The sequence below is a fragment of the Taudactylus pleione genome, unplaced genomic scaffold, assembly GCF_031769625.1.
Source record: "Taudactylus pleione unplaced genomic scaffold, aTauple2 ptg000487l, whole genome shotgun sequence".
Lineage (NCBI taxonomy): Eukaryota > Metazoa > Chordata > Amphibia > Anura > Myobatrachidae > Taudactylus > Taudactylus pleione.
In genome coordinates, this window is record NW_028284889.1 from 5,606,551 (window position 1) to 5,626,195 (window position 19,645).

General features: G+C 41.2%; 1 protein-coding gene across 2 annotated transcripts in view; it reads right to left on the reverse strand.

Moving 5' to 3' along the window:
• DOC2B (double C2 domain beta) overlaps positions 1–19,043 on the reverse strand; it is an 847,907-nt gene extending 828,864 nt beyond the window's left edge. For both annotated transcript variants that reach the window (XM_088449544.1, XM_088449543.1), the window contains exon 1: positions 18,506–19,043. In XM_088449544.1, coding sequence (XP_088305670.1) covers positions 18,506–18,857 — 352 coding nt within the window. In that variant the 5' untranslated portion in view covers positions 18,858–19,043. The remainder of the gene's footprint in view (positions 1–18,505) is intronic.
• Between the last annotated feature and the right edge of the window lie 602 nt (positions 19,044–19,645).

A 19,645-nucleotide genomic window follows, 5' to 3' on the forward strand; every position in this document is an offset into this window, starting at 1 on the left:
ACTACAGGATTAGCACTAGGTACACAAATCTATTTTAATTGTTCAACAATTGGCAATGAGGGCAGATATGTATTTACTAAATTACCGTATGAGAGATCATTATTTCAGATTAGTTTGATGGTTTCCAATTTATTAATGTGCTCCCTCATTGTACCAAATGGGACAAGGTACGTAGTTTGCAGCTTTGTGCAGCATGAAGAAAATTAATGCAAATGTGTATAGGAAATATTGTTTTGGAGGAAAGTAAGGTCAGTAATTTAAAGAGGCTGTTGGTTCGGTAAGAGTATAGGTGTTCTGAGCACCCTTGAGTGGACTATTCTGCTATACCATTCAAAAGATAAGCAAATCTTTTTTAAAACGACTCTGTTTTTATTCTGTATTTTTGTGTTGTGTTTGGTCTAAATTAAAAACAATTCCCTTATGGAGACTCTCTCCATTTCTTGGTCTGAGGTCCTCCACATGGTGATGTTGGGAGCTGGACTGTTTGTGACCTGCTACACATATGAGTGACACTATTCTATGCATTATGTTATGCGCTATCTGGTACGCAGATCTATGTTAGTCTTTTGTCATTTCTACCTTGTATAAGAAATACTACACTATATTACTTTTTATGGGCAAAAAATTCTAAGCCCTACTTGAAGGTTACCACAGGAAGAATACCCCTGGGAAACCCCTTGAAGTGTGGCCATTTGGAACATCACTTGGACAGCAGATATGTTTATTTATATTTTAATTTGGTATGCACATTACCTACTTTTGAGCACAAGCTATAAACTTTTTCAAATATACTACACTATTAGGCGCACGTTTTCATTATTATTTTTCAGCACATTACTCTCCGATTGCCGCACAGAATTTTGGAAAATTGCAGCCACCTGTTACCTCCAGGAAGTGTTTTCTCACAATATACTTTGTCCCCACAACGTATTATTTTCTACTAGAACATAAGGAACTCATAATATTTGTGTGCTAGTAATCACTCTGTATCTGAGGGCAGGTATGTATTTACTAAAATACCGTATGAGTGATCATTATTTCAGATTAGTTTGATGGTTTCCAATTTATTAATGTGCTTCCTCATTGTACCAAATGGGACAAGGTACGTAGTTTGCAGCTTTGTGCAGCATGAAGAAAATTAATGCAAATGTGTATAGGAAATATTGTTTTGGAGGAAAGTAAGGTCAGTAATTTAAAGAGGCTGTTGGTTAGGTAAGAGTATGGATGTTCTGTGCACCAAACACTAAGCTTGTTTTACTTTCAGTTCCATTATTAAAAAATAGACTACATCAGTGGTTTCCAAACTGTGCGCTGTGGCACCCTGGGGTGCCTTGGGATACTGGCATGGGTGCCTCAGGTTGGTGGTCCAGCACCAAATCAAATTCTTTATGGACAATACAAAGTAAATATGTGGACAAACAGAAGCGCAAACCTGTCCACCACATAACTGGACCTAAGGATGGCAGGTAAGCACAATTTACTTCATTTTACTACTACACTACATTTTTTTCTGAATTTCCCAATAACAAGCCTTTGGTTTAGGGGTGCCGTGAAAACACTGCTGATACTCTAGGGCACTGTGATTCAAAAAAGTTTGGGAACCACTGGACTACATACAATATTTGAGATATTATGTTTCCTATATGGGGAGATGTGGTCAGAATGTTGACATTAACAATGTTGAATTTTATAATGTCAACATCACAATGTATTATGATGGCAACAATGTTAAAATGTTGACACTGAATACGTCGGCATGTGCAGAATGTCAGCATGCTCACAATGTCAACATGTGAAATGCACACATTCTGCACGGACCTGAAGTGAATGGTTAGGGTTAGGCTGTGGGAAGAGAGGGTTAGGATTAGGCTGCAAGCAATGTTCAAAACTTATTTCCAAAAGTTGCAGCATGCTTTTACCTTAATTGTGCTTGTCTTCTATCCAGAACAGTCCTTTCAAGAAGAAAAATAAATAAATTAGATGTCTATAGAGGACCAATTAAAGCTGGGTTGTTTATGTGATCAATAATACTGGAACACCTTCTGGACTGGGGTGCAGAGAGGGGGGGGCACCGGGTACTAATTACCCAGTCCCAGGCTTGCTGGAGGGGCCCGGGTGTGATGCCGCCCCTACCTCCCTCGAGCATATGCTGCTATGTGCTGGGCTGCAGTGGGAGACTGCTTGCTGCTGCTGAGTGGCAGTAGCAGCAGTCTCCTCTGCCTCTGGGGGGTGGGGAGGCGATCACACTGATCACGCCCCTCCCCCCCTTAATTTGTGTCAGGCTGGGGGGCTCACAGCGGCGCTGCAAAGAGGTTTTTTTTCCACTAAGTGGGTGTGACCCCCACAATTAGGCCACACCCCCTTCCGCTGGGCCCAGGCCAGCTTTCTACGGCTCTGCTTCTGGAATATGGGTTTACTAGGAGGGTGTAGACATTTTTTTCTCAATTTCTTCAGTGTGCAAAGACAAGTAGTCAGGCATCAGTTATTCCTTTGTGCACCACTGCAAGCTTGAGGCGGCAGCAATGGCTCAGAGACAGTTTGCAAAATAAATCTGTATTCTGCTACTTTAATTAAATGCAAATAATTCTATGCAGTTATCCTGAATCCAGCCCTATATTTGTGCTAATTGTTCATAACCTATACATAAAGCGCCAATAATGTACATGCAATGAAGGAATCATTAAATGAACAAGTTATGTATAATTACATGAAACAGAAAGTAAGAATGGCCCTGCTGAAATAAGTTTACAATCTAAACATTAGATCCTATCATTGCTTTCAAGAATATGGACACAGGCAATTCTTAGCAACCACACGATATGCAACTTTAGCAACTACAGTATGGGCGATTAAGAGTCATACACATCTCAGCAGCTTCTCCATTGGCACCTTAGTCGGTGTAATTGGTGGGCAACTGGGTATTCTCACGTAGAATAACTGTGCCGTGGGGATGTAGACAGAATTGCAGGCTATTTAGAGGAACCGTCACAAAGATCTGTGTGAATGCAGATGTTCATTTACATGAATTTGGCTTCTTCTTTTTATCTATGAATGTTGCTTCTAAAAGCTGCCTGCTGAGATGTTTCACAGTTCACACTCCCTGCGCTAACACTGAATTATTATTTGCAGAAGACAACACCAACAAGCATTTGATGTGAGAAGAACATAGAATATTGGTACAGTAGGACAGGGCATAATTGACTTATTAAAGTAAGGGTTACTCATTTTAGAGACTGTCCTGACTCCTGACTAAGGCCCTGATTCAGAGCCAGACGCTCTGACCAGAGCGCTCGCTCTGAATCAGGGCCCACCTCCATAAATATGGAGCGTCCTCCTGGACGCTCGTATAGCTGTGGGTCACCACCCACAGCATATACGAGCGTGCAGGATGATGGTCGCGATGGTCTTGACCATCGCGACCATCGCCACTGCGAGCAGAAGCCTGCGGTTGAGTTTCTCAACCGCAAGGCCAGGAGTGATTTCGGCTCTATCAGAGCCAAAATCACTCCCACTGACATCACTAGTGATGTCAGTGGGGCCGGCTTCTGACGGTAGGCGTACCCTTGGGAACGCCTCCGTCTGGGAGGCACGCCCCCGGCACGCCCACCAAAGGGGGCGTGCTGTCAATCAACATCGACAGCACGCCCCCCTTTGATCAGACACTACGAGCGAAGGAAAGTCCTTCGCTCGTCGCGTCTCGCGCATGAGCGGACAGCCGCTCGCGAGTGGGTCTGAATCAGGCCCTAAATCAGCAGTAGAAGGGTCTGAGCTTTATTCGAGTCAGCAAAATCCATGAAGGCTCATTATAAATATCTGATTTGAAAGCATTTTTTCCATGCTAATAAATGTATGAAAAGTGCATTAATCTAGATTAAGGAAGAGTCAATGGTACCGTTCCCATCATTTATCCTAAAATGTTAATACTGCAATTAAAATGTTAGAATGTAGCATGATGTTCTTCTCATGTGCAAACAGATGCTACCACTACAATAGAATGTAAAACTGCAGGGATATCTGTGTTTGTCAGTAGTTGTGTATACTGCCAATTTACTAAGCTAAAAACCTCAGTCAAACCCCCATTTAGAATGAAACTCGCTTTACTGATTTTTTGCCAATAAAAGAATATAAACAATGAGATTCAGAAATGGAGGGGGGCTGCAAAAATGCACCCAACATTTAGATGCCTCTGAGATATAATTGGTTAGGATTAATCTGTCCACTTGCAGTAATAACCAGTCAGAATACATTTTCTCAAGCTCATGACCAATCATACAGCATTTCAATGAGAAAGACAGGCTCTATGCTTGTCATTTGTGTCACGGTCCCTTAAGAACAAGTTGAGCATCATTGTTTTGATTTTCTCTTAGAGATGAAAGTTGTAGTCTTTGAGTCCTGCTTCTGCTTTGATATTCCATGAAATGGAGTTTTGCACTGTTTTTGTAAAGTTGCATTTTGCTGAATTTATTGTCTGTGAATAAAGCTGGGCCGGTCTATTCATTGTGCTCTATGATGTGGTTGGATCACTTGAAGCCAATTTTTTCTGATGAAACATGCAAAATTTCATTGCCAAATGTAAAATAAAATTTACAGAATATTTTTTCAAAAATGTATTTATACTGTCATCCAAGTATTGTGCTACCAGGGATGAATTAGATTTTTACATCTATAGCTGTTTACAAAATATTATCATGGCTTTGGTGAGTACAGAACCAGCCTGCGAGTAATCAGATGTTTACTGGAACAATTATGTAGTACTTTTTCCCTGGTGATCACCTATGAGTACCTGACATTGTTACCCTGCGCTATGGAAAATTTATATTTTCCATATATGGGGGGAGGGTACTATGTGCCCTCTCACCCCCATAATGACACCGGTTACTTTGTGGAAACCAATAGTTTATATAGCTGAGTCGGCTCATTCAAATTAGTAGTTATGTGGCCCACTAGTAGGTCCACTAGTGTTAGGGGATCACGTGTAAGAAAAAAATAGACATTTTCTGTACATGGGTGGGAGGGCACTGTGTGCACTATCACACCCAAAATTACACCTGCAAATGTGAGATTACTCACATATGAAAGAGGGGAGTCTCCACTTTCAAATTATGCGTACTGGGCCCAAACTTGTCTCACGGTATCACATGATAGGCCTTCAAACAACTTTGGGTCAGGTACACAGATATACAGTGCATCCGGAAAGTATTCACATCGCTTCACTTTTTCCACATTTTGTTATGTTACAGCCTTATTCCAAAATGGAATAAATTAATTTTTGTCCTCAAAATTCTACACACAATACCCCATAATGACAACGTGTAAAAAGTTTTTTTGAGATTTTTGCAAATTTAATAAAAAAAACAAAACCTGAGAAATCAAATGTACATAAGTATTCAGAACCTTTGCCATGAAGCTCAAAATTGAGCTCAGGTACATCCTGTTTCCACTGATCATCATTGAGATGTTCCTACAGCTTAATTGGAGTCTACCTGTGGTAAAATCAGTTGTTTGGACATGATTTTGAAAGGCATACACCTGCCTATATAAGTTCCCACACTTGACAGTGTATGTCAGAGCACAAACCAAGCATGAAGTCCAAGGAATTGTCTGTAGACCTCCGAGACAGTTTTGACTCGAGGCACAAATCTGGGGAAGGGTACAGAAAAATATCTGCTGCTTTGAAGGTCCCCATGAGCACAGTGGTCTCCATCATCCATAAATGGAAGAAGTTCGGAACCACCAGGGCTCTTCCTAGAGTTTGCCGGCCGTCTAAACTGAGCAATCAGGGGAGAAGAGCCCTAGTCAGGGAGGTGATCAAAAACCCAATGGTCACTCTGTCAGAGCTACAGCATTCCTCTGTGGAGAGAGGAGAACCTTCCAGAAGGACAACCATCTCTGCAGCAATCCACCAATCAGGCCTGTATGGTAGAGTGGCCAGACGGAAGCCACTCCTTAGTAAAAAGCAAATGGCAGCCCGCCTGGAGTTTGCTAAAATGCACCTGAAGGACTCTCAGACCATGAGAAAGAAAGGATTGAACTCTTTGGCGTCAATGCCATGTTATGTTTGGAGAAAACCAGGCACCGCTCATCACTAGGCCAATACCATCCCTACAGTGAAGCATGGTGGTGGCAGCATCATGCTGTGGGGATGCTTTTCAGTGGCAGGAACTGGGAGACTAGTCAGGATAGAGGGAAAGATGAATGCAGCAATGTACAGAGACATCCTGGATGAAAACCTGCTCCAAAGCGCTCTTGACCTCAGACTGGGGCGACGGTTCATCTTTCAGCAGGACAACGACCCTAAGCACACAGAAAAGATATGAAAGGAGTGGCTTCAGGACAACTCTGTGAATGTCCTTGAGTGGCCCAGCCAGAGCCCAGGCTTGAATCCTATTGAACATCTCTGGAGAGATCTGATAATGGCTGTGTACCGACGCTTCCCATCCAACCTGATGGAGCTTGAGAGGTGCTGCAAAGAGGAATGGGCGAAACTGCCCAAAGATAGGTGTGCCAACCTTGTGGCATCATATTCAAAAAGACTTGAGTCTGTAATTGCTGCCAAAGGTGCATCAACAAAGTAGTGAGCAAAGGTTGTGAATACTTATGTACATGTGATTTCTTATTATTTTTTTTTTTTTTTATTAAATTTGCAAAAATCTCAAAAAAACTTTTTACACATTGTCATTATGGAGTATTGTGTGTAGAATTTTGAGGACAAAAATTATTTTATTCCATTTTGGAATAAGGCTGTAACATAACAAAATGTGGCAAAATTGAAGCACTGTGAATACTTTCCGGATGCACTGTATAAATGCTTAATAACAATACTTATTTGGAGTGAAAATACTACTGGTTTGGTTCATCCAGGGAGAGCTGCCATTTTAATTATATTGGACATTTATCTATAGGAGCTTAACTTAGCCTGAAACAGCAGCATGGAGCACCCCATAGGGTGTTAAAGCACCATTAAAACAATTTTATTTGTTTAGAACAGGATGTAGTTAGTATGCCGACGGACAGGATTCCGGCATTCTAAAGTCCAACCAGGGACTAAAGATAGTCGTTGAAATCCTGACGCCTATCTAAATCTCGACGCCGGATCTTGACAGCCGCCATCCCGATCGAAGGTACAACGGGGCGTCTTAGCTGTTAGCAGTGCTGGAGGGGGGGAGTGTTAGGTTTAGGCACCACAGCGGGGTTATGGTTAGGCTTTCGGGGGCAGTTTAGGGTTAGGCACCACTGGGGGAAGTTAGGGTTAGACACTAAAGGGGGACGGTTAGGTTTAGGCACCAAGGGTGGAGGATTAGGTTTAGGCACTAACAGGGAGGGTTAGGGTGCGGGGTGGGAAGGGTTAGGGTTAGGGTGCAAGAAGGGAGGGTTAGGAGGAGAAGGTTAGTATACTTACTCTACCCCTGTCGGCATACCGAGCATCGGGATGCCGCTGACGGCATTTTGACAGTAGGCATCCCGACTGCCGGTATTTCATACTCAACCCGTTTAGAACCTATATAGATTTTTGATGTGGCACTACTACATATTTATCTCACAATCACCTCGTCTATTCTGAAAAAAACATATTAGAACATTGTTGTATAAGAAGTAATGGAGATGTACAGATGTGTCCTCATACATCTATCCTCCGTGCGCTACAAGTCGCATTACACATAATACTTGAGAGCTGTGTGACTCAGAAGCATCAAGTGTCTTTTGGTGTGACTTTTTACCTTCAAATGCGTCTTATTCGCACAGAGAAATAGGACACACAAGCAGCTTGTGCTGAGTAAAATGATATGCAGCATGCCTATGTTCTGTGTGCGACTGCGGGTGTATCTGCATACGAATTGCTATTTGACAGTGTCAGCGGCTGTGACACTATAACGTAGCGTTTCGCATTCAGATACACCTGCACAAGATTGAGCAATGCAGAGCTGTACAAATCTCATATGAGTCTACACAGGAGTTGACACAGGGAGTAGTCAGGTTTCAAAGCTGCTTGCAACTCTGCATAGCCGGACGAATATACGTTTTTTTCTATTCGCACATAGGGCTAGATTCAGTTAGTCGCAGTACTTACTGCAGGCTTGTAGCTCCAGGCTTTAATGCCCAAAGCTATTCAACTACAAGCCTATTTGCTCACATGGTAAGCCCACAGCTAACACACATTAACCCATAGAGTACAGGTTAATTGTCCGGAGCTATTGGTTAAGCCGTGGTAAGGGCAGAAGGTCCTTCATACAGCAGATTTCTGTACCCACCTCAGGAGGGTGTAAACAGAAATCCATGCTAAGTGCAGCCTGCAGGCTTACCACGGGCTGCAATTGAATAGCCCCAGGCACTTAACCTGGGAGCTACAAGTCAGCGGTAAGTATCGTGGGCAATTAAATCCGACCCAATGTGGGAGCATTTGTGGCTCAGTTGTGTACTCAAGTGTGTAGCAGGTCTCCAGAGTGCCTTGTGTCGGCCATGCCCCCTAAGCACATGACGTCATGATGTTGTGCAGAGGGGGTGGAACCACCAGCTTCGGTAAGTCCAGCACTGCCCGGAGCTTCCTGAGCATGCTCTGAGCACCTGCACAGACTGCAGGCTGCCTGCCTGTAGCGTCCAAAGGATGCTCTGGGCAGCACTGTAGCAACAATCCTGGCTGCAGGGTGCCGTTCCAGGCACACTGCTAACTAGTACAGAGTGGTGGCATCAGTCACACACCACTAATTATGGCCCTGTGTGTACTACTTAGACTCAGGCCCAACATCTTATTAGCAGAATACATAATGCACACATTTTTACAGGGGCTAGCCCAATGTCAACAGACAAAATTCCTTTCACATCTCAAAAGTGCACATACATTGTTTGCAGGGAGAAATGGGCACTGAGCAAAAAAAAAAGTAGTATGCTCACTTCAAGTTTGCAATAAAATCTAGCCAAGCACTATTTATTTTGTGCTGTAAGCATACTAACATGCACAAATTCAATAGACCTTAGGAATTGTATTTTGATTGATTCATACTAAAGCATTGTGTTGAATTACAACTAACATTTTGCTTCGTTGACAGTTCAAGATTGATGAACAGTGGTTGATATAAATAATGAATCAACTTAAATGCATGAACTAAACAAAACATCAGATCCGCAACCATGCTGCAAAAATGCACTTTTTTTTCAATTTACTGTAATTTAATATTATTAGCATTTACTTATAAGGCACCACAAAGTTCTGCAGAGCTGTATCGGGCAATAATGCAAAACAGGTAAACAAATCAACAAAATAATATGGCAATCACCATACATAAACATATTTGCATATGTAAGGATAATTACATTACTTATGGGGCCCATACTTCTACGATGTATTGGGGCAATTCCCTATTCTGCAGACGCCGGGGTCAGGGGATTGGAGAAATCCAACATGCTGGACGGTCTCTATCCCGTTCTTCACTGGCGGATCGGCAATGGCAGAACGAGGACATGAGCCATACAGATGTATGGGCCGCATAAGTTACATGAGCTTAAGGGGAAAGAACATTGTTGCATAATGTTGTTTATAAAAATAAAAACAAAAATATTGAAAAAAACTAAAATTATTTAATTTTAGCACTTTTTAGATAAACCATATAATTCTGTTTGCTGTAGCATTAAACACACGTTAAAATAAACTTTCTTTTCTTTTTTTCTAAGTACAGTGAATCAGTCAGTGAATGACTATTTTCAGTCATTGAAGATTTAATGCATGAAAATAAGCTTCACGCTTCTCAGCCAATTACAACATGTGCCTCATTTTGTTATATTAATGTAAGTGTGTTTATTTGTTGTCTTTGTGTGTTCAATCATAACTATTATTTCAATATTTATATAAAAAAGTACATTAAAAGTAGACATAAAGATGATGATGATACATGTTATGTTATATTCAACATACACCACCCTCTATAGTAGAGAATTCCCATAAACGTTCATTTGCTGGATCATTCACCTATTCAAACAACTAGTACTGTGAGCCCGCTATTTATTTTAAATGCTGTATTATTGCTTGTGTACTGGTTTTTTATTTTAGTTCACAGTTTTTAATGTGTGTTGGGTAATATAGAAAAAAAGAATGCATATACTGTATCAATGATACCAATGTAAAACAGTCAATAGAAATTCTATTTTCACAGACCTCCTTTTAGGATACTGATTTACACAAATGTTTATATTATCTAAAGTATGCTAGAATACTATAGAATTTCCATGTAAGTCTTCTACCTCGTTATGTATAGATGAGTAGTTTAATCTAGAGTAGATTGTCTTTCATAAGCAATACACAAAGTATTAGTAAACTCTTTCAGTCACTGAAGGTAGGTACACACTGCACAGATATATCTGCACTGGATGACGGTCGTTCATACACACTGAACAACCATCATCTGCTTCTGGCCACAAGTCCCGCTAACTGGGGGGGGCGTGTACCACACCCCTCACCACGGCCTCTGCTGCATGTGTACGGGCAATCGGCAGACCGCCCGTACACACTGGCCGATGAACGGATATATCAGCAGATATATCTGCCATCGGCTGTGCAGCACAGCGAAGATGATATGTCTGTGCACAACGTCGTTCACGAACATATCGCTGGTACAGACTGGCCGACGGGCACCAGATATATTGGCTGATCAATTGATCGGCTAATATATCTGTCATTGTGTACCCAGCTTAAGACCTCAAGATTTCTATGATATGCTCTCAGTTCAGCAAAAATTTAGACCACCAGTCATACATTACACTGTACCTAATATAACAGGGAATGTACAGATATGGAGCCTTGATTAATAAGGCCTAGACCACTTTGTAATACAGTTGGCAATTAAATGTTAATTATGCATATTACTATTAATCTTCGCTAGAATTACTATCCATGATGACCATATACTACCACCTTTTATGTCAAAACATACACATGTAAATGTTCTAACATGTACAAAGAGTGGCACACTCCAAGCCATGATTTATAGTATAACATTTTATCAGATGTTCAACTGGGAAAAAATATTTAAATCTTTAAAAATTAATTAACTATGACAATATTAACTAAAACATGGCAGCACATTTTTAATAGTGTTTCTAAAGGCCCCCACACACGGAGCGATATAGCGGCCTATCTGACAGTTTGAATGATATCCCGCTATATCGTTCCGTGTGTGGGCACAATATCGCCTGCAGCGCGCTCCCGTGAGGTCGTCCGTCGCTCCTCCAGATCTTTCTGCATGTTCAATTGATCTGGGGGATCGAAGAACGATCCCATGCAGCGCTATGCGGGTGGAGGAGGGGGTGCCGGCATATCGGGCGATAGGCCACCGGATCGCTACGTGTGTGGAGACTGCCCAATATGTCGGCCATCGCATCGCAAGGTGCATATCGCACCATGTATGGGGCCCTTAAGAATTTAGAAAATTCTACTATTATCATTAAAATGTTACACTAGATGTATTATACCCTATTCAAGCTTGCACACATATATCCTGATGCCCTCACTGACTGATTTTGAAATTGTGCAGAGGTGAGCATATTATGGCATATTATGGCATGGGTGATATTATTCATAAAGCTTTACTAGTCAAAGCACGCTAGTAAGCGGAACCTTAGGCATTGAAGTCACATTCACAGAATTTTAAGGTCTCTTAATACACTGGATAAAAATACTTAACCAATCCAAATGAAAAGCAAATATAAGCCAAAGATGTCTGTAGTGTTCTGAATGAATGTGGTAGACACTCTCCTGTGAGTTAACAAAAAAGTTGATAAATAAAGACACATACACATAATTAGTATGATAAAACACATGGCCTATGACAGCATCAGCTAATATCAGCAAGCAGACATGATATGCATCCATATACATGGTTTACAATACAAACTTTTGGCATATACTGTATGTACATATGTTATAATCCTCCTACTGACATTTCTCTGCATGATTACATTATTATTTCTAACAGCTGATGGTAACTGTGAATTTGTTGCATTTAGTGTCATCCATTCCACTGCTCACTTATTTTGTATATATTATCAACTAGCTGGGATACCCGGCATTGCCCAGGATGAAGACTGGACCCTGAAGTACACCTGCAGCCTTCAACCTGGATAACTATGCAATTTAGGGCAGGCGTATTCTCATAGCGTGTGGAATTGGTTATCTATGTAGTGGACTGACTTACAGAACAGAAATCAGTATAGCTTCCAAATGACTTGAGTTTCAGAAATCACTGCAGAACAGAGGGGGTGATTCAGCTGCGGACAGATATGCTATCGCAGCTACTAACATGCTAGCAGCAGTGATAACTGAAATATGGTAATACAGCAGGAGGCATTACTGATCCGAGCTTCATCCAAGGACGCAGCACCGGATCATCTGTGATCCCTTTGGTCGGCTGAGTAACAATGGAGTCAAGCAAGCCGTCCGTCGCAGATGAGTAAAAGAGGCCGGAAAATCTACATCCGCCGACTGAGATCCTAGCCTCTTCACTCCCCTCTGATTTACCATGCCTCTGTTTTGGGAAACGGAGGCCGTCACCACCCCCTCCCTGCCCAGGAATGGCAGCAGTCAATCACTAACAGTCTGCTGGTGGCCTGCACACGGGATCGTAGACCTGTACTGCATATGCGCAGTACGGGTTAGACGCATGTGTAGATTCCTGATAATTGGGAATCTGTGTGATCCCTGTAACTGTGTCCGCAGACCAACATTGAAGACCATGTCTAGCAGCGCTGCCACCAGGGAGGAAATGCCGGAACTGGAGTTCTATTCCCAGACAGAAGGGGGCCCGTTTGCAGTGTGTGGATGCGATCAATCTCACCTACTGTTTGTAATCTCTTTGCCAGGATCAAAGATTGTGGATTAATTACGCTGTCTTCCACAGGCCCACAGTCTAAATGTATTGAGTGCTGAGCTGCTAGTGAGCCTGCCAGGCACTCTGCTAAGACCCCTGGGGCAGATGCTGTAAGGTGAGACAGTGAGTGAAATGCTAATAATGCACACAGTTTAATGTCAAAGTTTATCATGCAAACACAGAGGCTGATTAACTCTGTATTTTATGTATGCGAATGCTGGAAGAGTGATATAACAGCACTTTGGAAGAGATGAGAGTGTGACAGTGGGCCTGATTCAGACCCGCTTGCAAGCGCACAGCGCTCGCAAGTGGGTCTATGGTCCCCAACTGCGCATGCGCCACCTCCGGTGTGCGCATGTGCGAGACCGGTACTGCGACGGCAACTCCGTCACAACGGGTCTCACTACAAGACGGGCAGCTGTCGATGTTGATTGACAGCTCGCTCCGTTTTGTAGGCGGGAGGGGGGTGGCTGCACAAGTGCAGGCGTTCCCTTAGGAACGCCTGCCGTTTGTGGGCGGCCCTACTGACATCACTCGTGATGTCAGTAGTGGACTTCCAGCTCTATTAGAGCAGGAAGTCCACTCGTGTTTGCGAGAGCTGAGACCCTACCACAAGGGGCTCATCCTGAGGAAGTTTAAATCTAGGCAAAAACCTAATCCTGGTCCAACTACACCACCATGCCAAATTTGGTGGAGCTAGGTACAATCTCTGGCCGTGCATAAAGGACGAACAGACAGACACACACACACTTTCTCGCTTATTATATACTGTAGATGTTTTGTGAAATAGTTATATTCGCAATAAATGTAAAGAAGCTCAGAGATAGTGATACATGTTGCTGTAAGCAAATTATAATAAATCCTTTACTTTTAGATGTAGAGTAGTTTTTTTTGTTTGTTTTTTCACTTTAAAAATATGGCAAAGCAACTCCTACTGTATGCTCCTATTCACTAATATAAAGGCTACAAGAATAGATTTCTTATTTCAATGGTAATGTGCGTCATACCTTGATGCTATGAAAACCAGGCTCAGAGTTCTACGGTCTCCCTGTACACATACAGGCAGCCACAGCCAGTTAAAGACAATTCTACAACTATATTAAAAGTGTGAGGGATGTACAAGCTAAATGGGGGCAGTGTTAAAACCATGATTCCTACAAGTTATTATGCTAAACCAGGATTAACCTCGTCGAGAAGTAGCAAATCATTAGGCAGAATGACGACAGTTTACCTGGGATCTACAAGAAAATTATTTCTATTGGGATTCATGAAAAAACTGTGTGGATTCTAGGTTTTTTTTTCTTCATAACAAATGATGGTGAAGGAAATTGAAAAAGAAAATATATGTTCTTTCATCTGCAAGCTGTGGATGTGGCTCAGCTGCTAGGAGCCTGCAGGTAATAACAGATCCATGAGTTGCAAATACAAATCTTGCCATCTACACAACCCATTTCGTGTAAGCATGGTTGATATAATCTAAGAAAAAAAAAACAGCTAGACATTTCCTAAAGCATGCTGGTGGATGTTATTTACTGACACAGGGATGCATCCGTTACACAGGCAAGTAATCCACTTTTAGGATTACTTTTAGGATTATATAGTTACGTCTAAACAATTGAACTAATGTAACAAACCTTTATGTATCAAACTAACATTTCAAAATATTCAAGGGGTATTTCCAAGTTATGGATGTCCTATGAAACATTCTGTACTATGGGGCATATTTACAAATTTTTGGGTTTTAGACCTAAAAATTAGAGTTTCTTATCGCCTCTATTTGCGGTAATTAGAAATTCACATTCGCCCGAATGTACTAAAACTCCCATGCGGGGTAAGGGGTTCTGTAAGGAGCCTCTTCCTGTGATGTGTAAAGATGCAAAAGCAATCATTTAACTTCTATATGGTGAGCTTGGGCCATTTTGTGAATGCTTGGTCTCCTGACCACGTATGTGTGACAGCCTTTGCCAGGGAGGGTTCCAGGGGAACCCTCTCCCGGTAATTTTTGCGAAATAGTAGCCCCATGGCTACTATTGGATAACACCATCTGGAGATGATGTTAACTATTTCAGCCAAATGACCAAATTTTGGGGAATTTGACAGCTTTGCAGCTTTGCAGATGCTGTCGGAAATGTACATTCGGGGGATACTTAAAACTTGCGAATACCCCTTGAAAACTAGTGTTTTTGGGGTCTATCTCGCAAATATTACTTTATGTATGGGCCCATATATGAGCTAAGTAAAGTTCATGTTATTCTATTTCCATAAGCAATCAACACTTTTTATATATTCACTATTTAGCAGTGACTAATAAGCGTTCAGTTTTATATATTTCCCTGTTCACACCCATCCACTGACAAAGTGTTTTTCAGCTGCTAACTAATGTATGCAAACTGCATTAAATATAGGATAAATGGTTTCCTAAGGGCTTGTTCCCACCATTGTGGTCTATCAAATTTTAAAATGGATCATGATCAAATTCTCATGTGTTAACGTGTGCTCTCAGTACAAATGATAGTATTGATGAAAGCACAATACATGGAAAACACATTCAAAAAAATCACTAAACAGTGCATTAGTGTTCCTGCATTTTTCACATTTACATAGTGAACTAGGACTAAGACTGTAATTGGGCAGAATGAACCACATATCAATTAAATCCCCTGAAAATCCCCTTGCTATGACTGGGTCATTTCAATGATACAAATATTCTTGCCTCAAAATCACACAGGAGGCTCAAAAGAGAGTTCTCCAGGGTAAACTTTTAAATTGAAATGACCTCTCTGAACATAGAGGGAAAAGGAGACGCTTGTAATCACATTAAAAAAAAAATCCACATGCAGTACTGTAGATGATCAGGCATCAGAGTACCAGTGAGTGTTATTTGAACTACACAGATAGTGGTGGTGGTGTAAACTGAACTCCTTCCTAAGTCCATAATTTTACTAAAAGTTGTGCAGGTTTAATATTTAATACAAAATGTACATCACCTATAAATATGTATTTATGTCTTTTGTAAACTGAATATATATATATATATATATATATACAGAAAACTCAGCACTCACCATTGTTAAATCACTCACAATAATAAATACATAATGGGGTTTTGGTTCATGGATTGATCAATGCGTTTAAGCCTGCAGCCCTCATCACGGGACCCCATTTCTCTACAAGTCCTACACTATATATCATACTTCTGACCATATATATATATATATGCACCACAAACTTTTATACCTTATCCTGTTCTTTTAACTATCCTCCGAGCCGCTCCCCTCAATTAGCCCTCTGTTGGTAGGACTGAATAAATAACTCTAAAACAAATATACTGATGGGGCGCTCTAATCAGAAAACCACTTTATAAAAATCACTATCACATAAACATCCTTAGAATTTCTTTAAAAAGGACCATTCCTTCAGAGGCTTTATGGTTCCGGCTTTTATCTCGAATAATCTTGAATAAATGTTTTCTTATGAAGCTTTCTCTTTGCTCCAGATTCTGACGTATTAGTCCTTAAAATGTTTACTGAGCTTGTCAATATTACTCCTTGGGGTAAAAATACACCCTCATACCTTACCAAAGAAAAAAAAAATCAGGCCCAAGGCCAACTTTAATAGATATAAAATATTTTATTAAAAAACATAAAATACACCAAAATTAGAAGAATTTGATTATATAATATCCAATATATATGTTGAGTAGTTGTCCACTATTAGTGAATTTTCACCCACGTTCCAAAAGTGGACTGGATCTTCCAAATAGACCACCTATCACTTCTAAACTCTACGCGTTTCATCTCTCCACAAAACTTCTTCAGGGTTATATCTCAATTAATGTACACATATCCCAATTAATGAGTCATATGTTACAATGCAATTGAAGATCCACTGGATCAGGCAATGTAAAACCTTCACTGCTCCAACTAGTGAAGATGTATATCAGGTTAGTATTCCACTGGACTCTACACATACAGCGACATTGTACCTGTGGCTTTGCTCTACAGACTGTGCACAGGTCTGGTAGTGATTCACTACCAGACCTGTGAGCTGTACACTGTTGCACGGAAGCTGCCCTCCATTGGATATCTCTAGCTGAGTGCTGTTTAAAGGACATACTATTTGCCATCCCGATTGAGGATTAAAGTTTAGGCTGGAAGTGCATACATTTTGAATTACGGTATCATTGTAGGAACTGAAAGTGGATCCATTCTTTGTCTTCATCTTCATCCCCTTAAAAGGACATTAAAATGGAAAATTTTAACCTGCATAATTGGAGTTTGGTGCTCCCCAAGATCATCATTCCATAGAACCCTTCTGGTCCATACTGGCAAGGGACCGCACTTGGGGAAGCAGGCTATACTAAAAAGCCATCTTAATGAATTGTACTGTATGTTTTTTATATTTGCATTTTAAGATAATTGGGTTGATGTAACGCAATATAGGTATTGTATTGTGTATATATATATATATATATATATATATATATATATATATGTGTGTGTGTGCTCCTCACTTAATCTAGGGGAGGGGTAGCAGTCAGAATGTGCAGTTTGTATAACCTTTGGTAAAACAGTTGTGCTTAAGATTTTTTTGTGGTATTGGAAGCGAATATATGTACAGCCAGTCTACTAATAAATATGTATTTAATGTTTACAATTCTAAAATTCATGACTGTCATCCAGGAAAGCAGATACGTGCCCCAAATAAGCAGGTGGCGTGAAGCCTTAGATGAATAAATATTGCAATGTTGTTTTAAATTGCAGGGTGAACACTGTGTGAGGAGCATCACCTGGAATTATTATTGCATGCCAGTGTTTCCTCTCTCCTCCAGCTGGAGACCATTTCTGATTCTCAATAACATAATCTGAATAACGGCCTCTGACTGCCAATGAATCTGCTGGAATTATATTCAACAGTTGTTAACATACAAATATTGTTCTACTCCTTAACAATAAACTATTCTGTATCTAAGCAGAGCTGTTTTATAAGGAACAGACAACACATTTAGCTGATCAGCAGGTTAGACAGCTGTACTGTAGTTTGACATTGAATGAGAACCTTCCCCAAGACAGGCAAATACAGGCATCCTTCTCATCAAGTCACAATAGGCACTAAAACACAACACTAAAGAGCAACTGGTTGCTTTTCATCCATGCTATTCTTACCTGAGATCAACAATACTGTTCATTTTGATATGACTAAAAATGTATACACACCAGTATGAACTTTGCTTTGCATTCAGTAAGCACCTAAACTCTCAATGACACCGTTATTTATCAATCTACAGTATGCAGCAAGACTGATGACAAAGAGCACAGACAAAAGTAAAAAGCCACTCATTAACCAGAGTCCTACAATTCCATCAAATGTATCAATTAAACCTTGCAGTTTGCTAAGCAAATTATTTGCAAGCCATGTACTTCGTTGGTTACACAACCTCTATTTTGTTTTCTGAAACAGGTGTGAAAGTTACAAGACACAATTTGTATGCAGAATAGCAGGATACCCGCAGTTCTTGGCGTTAGAGAGCTTGACTCTCATATGCCACCCACTATCCAGCAAATGACAGCACGATAAACAATTCTACGGCTCGCAGATCAGCATATACATGGTCACACGTGTCAATCAGTCACACAAGAGCTAGAACTTACTGCAGTCATCTGAATCATATCCATCCAGGTCCACTTCCTCGTCGTGTCTGACAGGTGCGTTGCTGCTGGTGCTGCTGCTGGTGGTGGTGGTGGTGGAAGCTGCCCCATAGGCTCCAAATAATTTGTCCACATCCTCCTCTTCCTCCCGGGAACTTTCAGAAGGGCTGACAGAGGGCTGGCTCACATTAGACTTAAGGGAGTTACTCCGGGTAACCGCGGCGGGGATACCACGGGGAAAGCGGGGGAAATAGTCAGAGATTTGTTTGATCGGCTTGATGGGACCTGGGCACACGTCAATGGCCATATGCTCCTGGATGCTTATGGTCATTTTCTCTCCTTTGCGGAATGTCATGCATGCAATTCTGTTCAGAAACCCAAAGCAGAGAATTGACTGCAGGGAGAGTGCTTTGCTGAAGTTCAACTACATAAAGAAGCAAATATTCCCCTTGGTGCAGAAGGTCAGGGATGCTGCTGCAGGCTATGTGCTTCTCTCTCTTGGACTTTCAGACACCTTTTGCATGCTGCCTGTAGCTTCCTGCAACCACAAGCGATCCTTATCCTCCCAGTGTTACTGCTAAGCCTAGGCGTGAGGGAGAAAGCTGACAGCAGGCAGGAGGGAGTGTGTAGGGTGATGTCACTTGTTAGCAACCAAGCAAAATACAGGAAGCAAAGGAATGAGGATGGGTCAGGTGCATTCAGCAGCCCCATACCTTCCTACCTGCCAGCATCACATTGGGAACCCTGGCACAATTAGGGATTTGGGGAAATAGAAAAACATACCCTAATGCTCCACAGCACAAAGGCAGATGCCTGCTGGTTTCCACATTATATTTTCTGAGCTTTCCTTATTACCTATTGCAACCCTTAGGCTGCCAGAAGAACTGCAACAACACATTAACTGGCCCCAATTCATAAAGTGTTAGAACTACACTGCATATAACATGCATGTACAGAATGTAATTCACATTTGTCTCACATCAGTCATTTAAGACAAAATAATAGAGTATGTGAAAAAATATAATTTACAAAAAAATTTATGTTCTATATTAATTAGCACAGCAGACAGACTGCTATACTTACACATTTGTTGAAGATAGATAGTTGATAAAAAACAGTGTTAATTAGTTGCAACCTGAAGTC